The 8,152-nt window shown below is 46.8% G+C and overlaps 1 protein-coding gene across 1 annotated transcript in view; it reads right to left on the minus strand.

The window, feature by feature from the left end:
• The window catches only part of LOC130680145 (putative histone-lysine N-methyltransferase PRDM6), a 91,283-nt gene extending 89,657 nt beyond the window's left edge, over window positions 1-1,626 (minus strand). The window contains exon 1 of the mRNA XM_057490309.1: window positions 1,323-1,626. Coding sequence (XP_057346292.1) covers window positions 1,323-1,622 — 300 coding nt within the window. The 5' untranslated portion in view covers window positions 1,623-1,626. The remainder of the gene's footprint in view (window positions 1-1,322) is intronic.
• Window positions 1,627-8,152: the final 6,526 nt, after the last annotated feature.

Genomic DNA, 8,152 nt, shown 5'->3' on the forward strand with positions numbered 1-8,152 from the left:
TAAGAGTGAAGTGGAACCTGGGGGCCTGAGCATGGGGGTACGTAGCCCACGGCCACCAGTTGGTTATCGTGGCCTGCTGGCCAGCCTGTGAGCTCATACACTGAGCTCCTCCTGCATCAAAGGAGGCTTTGCAGGCATGGTTCCCCTAGTTATGAAAGGTTCTGGAGACCAGGTCTGTTTTTCACAACACTGTATCTCCAAGTGCATCTCAGCAAAAATTTGAGGGCATTATTGAGTCGAATGAGTTTTAGTAAGTATGAAGCACCTCACCATAAAAATGATCATTTTGATAGGCCACTGAAACAAGTGTGTGTGGCAAGCTGCCACAGAAATTACCCACTAATGGAGCCCTAAGGTCCATGCCAACTTGACCGCTGGCATTTATGAAACTTTCTTTTCTGCCTATTCTCACTCCATTACACGGCCTGGACTCAAATAGCCAGATTTACATACTGCCCTCAAGGGGAAGACTTCCAGCATTTTGACTTTCATCAGCAACTCCAGGGGTGGGAGGTGGCCAACACTGGGGCAGAGATTACCTGCACTAAGGGTCTGTCTCCTTGGAAGGGGACCTCAGTAACCAACAATGACACTCTAGGACAAATTTCACCTTCACATTTGTCAAGGAAGTTGCTTATTCTTAAACAATAATAGCAGGTTAACATTGTGCCATTCAAATATCATCACCAGTTGGAATATGACAAAGTGATTGGACTTTTCTACATTTTAGTTTCCTAGCTTGTTGAAGACTGTGTAATTGTACTTTGTCAGAGAGGAAGCCAAATTTGTGATTTCTGACTCACAGTATAATTTGCTTACTTTGGAAACTTTGAACGTTAGGAACCGTTTCAGTCTCTCACATTCAGCATCTGCAAAACTGTTTTTTTATCTGGGAAAATGAGACTGGCTGTCCTTCCTCCTGTGTATGCTTATGTTTCTTCTTGCCCAGTGTGCAAAAGCATATTAGAAGAGCTTAGAATGGGATGCAAAATTCACCTAGCTCACACCTCAATGCTGTATTTTCTCTGCTCCATCTCTTCAGCTGGTTTCTCTTTGTCTCAAGATCCAGGGAGACCAACGGTCAAATCCATCCCAGCTGGAACAGAAGCTTGTCAAGGTGGTACCATCTGCAGAAACCTGTAGGCCCTGGAGGGCCTGTTGTGCCAGGCCCAGCTGCACACCTCTCCTTATGCACCAAGCTTTTTAAAGACCTGAGAAATCTAATCTCTGCTATCTTTGGGGAAACAAAGGAGGCTCTCCCGGATGTAGCCACCCACCAAGGCTCTGGCTGGTGGCATGGTGCTGGGCGGTGGGCGACTTACGTCCCAGAGATGTTGCGTCTTCCTCACTGCTCCGGGTTGCACCTTCTCTGGGGGCAGGACGACGCCCTGGAAGGGCCCAATCCAGGTGCCCTGCTGGATCCTCTGTGCCGCACAGATGCCGTAGGCCAGTCCGGGCACGGTGCTGGTGCAGAGGCACACCTCCTGCGGCAGGTCCTGAAGCCACTCGGGCAGCTCGGGCGGGGGCGCGGCGGCCGGGGCGCTGCTGGTGCCCACGAGCCGGCGCAGCGAGAGCAGCGGCCCGTGCATGGGGCACTCCCCGTTGCGGTTGTCCACACACATGTCGCTATCTGCAGATACAGGTGGGGGAGAGGGACGGGAGACGATTAAGCCGGCCACCCCGGGTAGCCCATACTCAGATAAACCCCTGAAACCACAGCATCCCCTCCTGCATAAGCCACCCGCGAGGGAGGGGACGCCGTGAGGGCGCCGAGGCCGCTGGGAATGGGGCGGAGGGAAACCCGCGCCGCTCCCTTGGAATCTGCCTCAACCGAATCCAGCTGTACCGAGTCGAGACCCCGGGCGCCCCCAAAAGCCTTCCGAGCTGGGAGCTGTTGGCACCGTTGTCCTCTCCGCGGAACCAAGGGCTCTCTGTCTCTTTCCCTCCTCCCTTCCGTCTCCAGCTCCTTCTGATCCTCCCCTGCTCCCACGGGTCCTCTCCCCACACGGTGTTCAAGGCGAGTTTATTCTTACGCCGCGAAAAAAGCCCGTCCCTTGCTCTGACGGCTCGCAGAGTCTACCTTGGTCTTAACGGGTATACATTGACTTTCCTCATTATACAATTAAAGTGGAGACTTCAAAAATCACCAAGGCAGATGGGCGACCCGCGTGGCACGCCATTTCCACTCCCCGGGACCGCGCACGGGAGGGCGGAGCCGGCCTTGGCCCGCGTGACCCGAGCCCCAGCCGCAGCCCCTGCGCAAAGGCGCTAACGACCCTCGAGGGCACCAGTGGGGGATGGGTGGGGAAAGTGGGGCTGTTACGTGCTTGTGCCTGCGTGCAAGCCCATCCCAGAAGCCAAAAAGAAACCAACAGCAAGTTTAACAGACGGAGTAATGGGTCTTTACTGATCAGGATAATGACTCAATAGAGCCCCAACTCCCACCTAGATGGCTGATCCCCAAAGCTAAATGCAATTGACAAGCAAAGTGAGAGCTGTCATGAAGCAGGCTCTCTCCCACGTTCCCCAGAGCAGCCCACATGCAAGGGAGCACCCATCCTTTTTTTTTTTGAATGGCTATCAGTCTTGACATTTTATTGAAATGTATTCACACTCATGTCAGGAACAATAAATGGCAATCAGAGCTAATGTGGCCTTGGGACCCTCCACCTATGGGTCTGAGGCCAACACCACCGGGCATGGTCGCCAGGACATTACTATTCGGGATGACCATTCACTTTTCTTTCCAATTTTGTTACTTTAAAAATCTATTTTCAAAGTAATACAGCTACATTATTTTAAAAGTCAAGTCATTTTATAAGGCTTGTAACAAAATGCAGCATCCTCTGGCCTACTTCTATTGCTGGCTCTTTAGAGGCAAACACTTTGAACATTTTGGCTGTTGTAATTAATAATTAACTCTCTATATTTAAATTACATGTTTATACTGTTTAGGTCTTGATTTCATTTGCTTTTTTTTTTCTTTTTTGTTATCATTAATCTACAATTACATAAAGAACATTATGTTTACTAGGGTCACCCCTTCACCAAGTCCCCCCAATAAACACCATTACAGTCACTGTCCCTCAGTGTAGTAAGATGCTGTAGAATCACCACTTGTCTTCTCTGTGTTGCACAGCCCTCCCCATGTCCCCCACCCCACATTATATATGCTAATCATAATACCCCCTTTCTTTTCCACCCCCTTATCCCTCCCTTCCCTCCCATTCTTCCCAGTCCCTTTCCCTTTGGTAACTGTTAGTCCATTCATGGGTTCTGCGATTCTGCTGCTGTTTTGTTCCTTCAGTTTTTCTTTGTTCTTATACTCCACATATGAGTGAAATCATTTGGTATTTGTCTTTCTCCACTTGGCTTATTTCACTGAGCATAATACCCTCTACCTCCATCCATGTTGTTGCAAATGGTAGGATTTGTTTTCTTCATTTTGAGGAGCCTCCATACTGCTTTCCACAATGGTTGAACTAATTTACATTCCCACCAGCAGTGTAGGAGGGTTCCCCTTTCTCCACAACCTCACCAACATTTGTTGTTGTTTGACTTTTGGATGGTGGTCATCCTTACTGGTGTGAGGTGATATCTCATTGTGGTTTTAATTTGCATTTCTCTGATAACTAGCGATGTGGAGCATCTTTTCATGTGTCTGTTGGCCATCTGAATTTCTTCTTTGGAGAACTGTCTGCTCAGCTCCTCTGCCCATTTTTTAATTGGATTATTTGTATTTTGTTTGTTGAGGTGCATGAGGTTTTTATATATTTTGGATGTCAAGCCTTTATCAGATCTGTCATTTACTAATATATTCTCCCATAAAGTAGGGGACCTTTTTGTTCTATTGATGGTGTCCTTTGCTGTACAGAAGCTTTTCAGCTTGATATAGTCCCACTTATTCATTTTCGCTTTTGTTTCCTTTGCCCGGGGAGATATGTTCATGAAGAAGTCACTCATGTTTATGTCCAAGAGATTTTTGCCTTTGTTTTTTTCTAAGAGTTCTATGGTGTTTCATGACTTACATTCAGGTCTTTGATCCAGTTCGAATTTACTTTTGTGTATGGGGTTAGACAGTGATCCAGTTTCATTCTCTTACATGTAGCCATCCAGTTTTGCCAGCACCATCTGTTGAAGAGACTGTCATTTCCCCATTGTATATCCATGGCTCCTTTATCGAATATTAATTGACCATATGTGTTTGGGTTAATGTCTGGAGTCTCTATTCTGTTCCACTGGTCTGTGGCTCTCTTCTTGTACCAGAACCAAATTGTCTTGATTACTGTGGCTTTGTAGTAGAGCTTGAAGTTCGGGAGCATGATTCCCCCAACTTTATTCTTCCTTCTCAGGATTGCTTTGGCTATTCATGGTCTTTGGTATTTCCATATGAATTTTTGAACTATTTGTTTCAGTTCGTTGAAGAATGTTGTTGGTAATTTGATAGGGATTGCATCAAATTTCTATATTGCTTTGGGCAGGATGGCCATTTTGACGATATTAATTCTAACTGGCCAAGAGCATCGAATGAGTTTCCATTTGTTAGTGTCCTCTTTAATTTCTCTTAAGAGTGTCTTATGGTTTCCAGGGTACAGGTCTTTCACTTCTTTGGTTAGGTTTATTCCTAGGTATTTTATTCTTTTTCATGCAATAGTGAATGGAATTGTTTTCCTGATTTCTCTTTCTATTAGTTCATTGTTAGTGTATATGAAAGCCACAGATTTCTGTGTGGGGCCCCCATCTTACTGGCCAGTCTCTGTGGATGCCCAGGGTCCCTGGGACAGAAAAGGCTGGGCGGCTGCGGGAAACAGGGCCTGTGGTGACCGTGTTGTGGGATTCCAGTGGCTTCCAGGTTATTAATGGGCCTGGTGGAGCTGCAGTGTCTGCGCCCGGCCAGGGGGACCTGCTTCAGAGAGGAGGCCTCAGCGCCCACTTGCACAACCCGGTCTCCTGGACCAGCATCCCTGGGGAGCCACGGCAGCCGTTGAAACCCAGCCCTGTGGTGCTGGGCCTGGTATCTGGCGAGTCCCAACTGGCAGAGATGAGGATGGCCAGCCCTTGACACACCTGCACCAGCACTGGGCGGCAGATCACCCTCAGGGCCTCCCAGTACCTGCAGCTGGCATAGTTGTAACCTGTCCTGGTGGCTCACCCCGGGTGTGCCCTACCCCTGCAGCAACAGCCTGATGCCCAAGGAACTTCTGACAAAGTGAGTCACTGAGGAGTCTTCTGCTAAGAAACACCTCAGGCAGCTCAGCACAGTGAGCGAAACTTTGTTCCCCCATTTGTTTCACAGGGAGCTGAGGGCTCACATGTGAACATCCTATGTCAAAAGGGATCCAGCTGGTCCAGTGGGCTGTGCTTTCCCCCCAGTCTGCTACTGTCCCAGTCCTCCCCAGGGCCCAGGAACCTCCAAAACATAACACTGCCCCCTCCCCAGCAACACAAACTAATGTAAAAACAGTATAAGGGGAAGAAGAGCCAAGGTGGCACAACGAGTAGGGCAGTGGAAATCTCCTCCAAAAACCATATATATTTTTGAAAATACAACTAATCCTAAAAGAGAGACCAGAAGATACAGTACAACAGCCAGACTACATCTACATCTGCAGGAACTCAGCATCTCACGAATGGGGTAAGGTACAAAGCCGCTACCCGGCAGGACCCGAGCGTCCCCCACCCCAGCTCACCGGTGGGAAGAAAGGGGTCAGAGTGGGAAGGGAGTGGAAGCACAGGACTGCTAAATACCCAGCCCTAGTACTGCATCAGGAGCACAGACACACATTGCATGGTGTACTAGAAATTATAGAAACAGAAAAGTAAAATCTGCGAGTGGGTCCCCAGAGCCAGCTGGCCTGGGACTAAAGAAAAGTGAGTACTTTTTGAAGGTCTTAAAGGGACAGAGGCTTCACACCTGGATGGAATCCTCCTGGCACACTCGGCCTAGCAAGCTGGGAATCCTAAGAAATTTCAGTTGCCCCAATCCCCTGGGGGGAAACCCAGCCCCAAAGCCCGTCACGGCAATAAGCACCCTACCATTCTTTCTCCCTGGCTGATGCGGTCTCGCCACACTGGTGGAGCAGCCAGAGAGTGGCCCTGCCCACACCAAGCACGCAGAGTCTCCTCCCAGTGCACAGCTACCTGGGCAAGACCCAGAGGCTGCCACCGGTGCGTAGCTGCCCGGAAAAGACAGAGGAAGCTCGGGCAAGACACAAAGGTGCGCCACTCTCGCAGAAGAACACACCCGGTGTGCCTGCCCTGCCCATGGCAGCTCAGGGGATTAACCAGACGCTGCACCAAGTGTGCGGGTAACCAACACTGTCAGCAGAGAAGGGCAAGGCAACCAGCAAGCAGGAAGAGACTTTGTTCTCCGAGCTGACACATGTACCACTTGCCTACAACTACCTCTATCACCACAAAAAGGCAGAAGAATCTGGTCCAGTCAAGAATGACCCAGAAAACACCCAACAGAGGGCCTGCAGAGACAGATATAACCAATGTTCCTGAAAAAGAATTCAGAACAAAGGACATAACCATGTTGATGAATCTGCAGAGAAATACGCAAGAGCTAAGGGATGAAGTCAGGAGGGAGATTACAGAAAAAAAACAATTTCTGGAAGGATTTAGGAGCAGACTGGATGAGGTGCAAAGGACCGTTAATGGAATAGAAATCAGACAACAGGAATACAGAGAAGCTGAGGAAGAGAGAGAGAAAAGGATCTCCAGGAATGAAAAAATATAAAGAGAACTGTGACCAATCCAAATGCCACAATACTCGCATTATAGGGATACCCGAAGAAGAAGAGAAAGAAAAAGGGATAGAAAGTGTCTTTGAAGAAATAATTGCTGTAAACTTCCCCAAACTGGGAGAGGAAATAGTCTCTTGGACATTGGAAGCCGACAGATCTCTCAACACAAGGGACCCAAGGATGACAACACCAAGACATATAATAATTAAAATGCCAATGATCAAAGACAAGGACAGAGAATTAAAGGCAGCCAGAGACAGAAAGAAGTCACCTACAAAAGAAAAACCATCAGGCTATCATCAGACTTCTTAGCAGAAACCTTACAGGCCAGAAGAGAATGGCATGATATATTTAATGCAATGAAACATAAGGGACTTGAACCAAGAATACTGTAGCAAGCACAATTATCATTTAAATATGAAGGAGGAATTAAACAATTCCCAGACAAGCAAAAGTTGAGGGAATTTGCCTACCACAAACCACCTCTACAGGGTATTTTAAAGGGACTGCTCTAGATGGAAACATTCCTAAGGCTACATAGATGTCACCAGAGAAAATAAAATTACACCAAAGAAAGCAGACCAACCAAATACTAACTAAAGGCAAAAAAAAATCAACTATACACAAAAGCAGTCAAAGGAAACACAAGAGTACAGAATAAAACACCTAACATACAAATGGAGGAGGAAAAATGAGAAGGGACAGAAATAAAGAATCATCAGACTGTGTTTATAATAGCTTAATAAGAGAGTGAAGTCAGATGATTAGATAGTAAAGAAGCTACCCTTGAACCTTTGGTAACCACAAATCTAAAGCCTGCAATGCCAATAAGTACATGTATTTCAATAATCATGCTAAATGTAAATGGACTGAATGCACCAATCAAAAGACACAGACTAATAGAATGGATGAAAAAGCAAGACCCATGTGTATGCTGCTTACAAAACACTCCACTCAAACCCAAAGACATACACAGACTAAAAGTTAAGGGATGGAAAAAGATATCTCATGCAAACAATAGGGGGAAAAAAGCAGGTGTTGCAGTACTTGTAGCAGATAAAATAGACTTCAAAACAAAGAAAGTAACAAGAGATAAAGAAGGACATTACATAATGATAAAGGGGCAGTCCAACAAGAGGATATAACTATTGTAAATATATATGCTCCCAATGCACACAGAAGCACCGACATATGTGAAACAAATACTAACAGAATTAAAGGAGGAAATAGAATTCAATGCATTCATTCTAGGAGACTTCAACACACCACTCACTCCAAAGGACAGATCCACCAGACAGAAAATAAATAAGGACACAGAGGCACTGAACAACACACTAGAACAGATGGACCTAATAGACATCTACAGAACTCTACACCCAAAAGCAGCAGGATACACACTCTTC

The sequence above is a fragment of the Manis pentadactyla genome, chromosome 13, assembly GCF_030020395.1.
Source record: "Manis pentadactyla isolate mManPen7 chromosome 13, mManPen7.hap1, whole genome shotgun sequence".
NCBI classification, from domain to species: Eukaryota; Metazoa; Chordata; class Mammalia; order Pholidota; family Manidae; genus Manis; species Manis pentadactyla.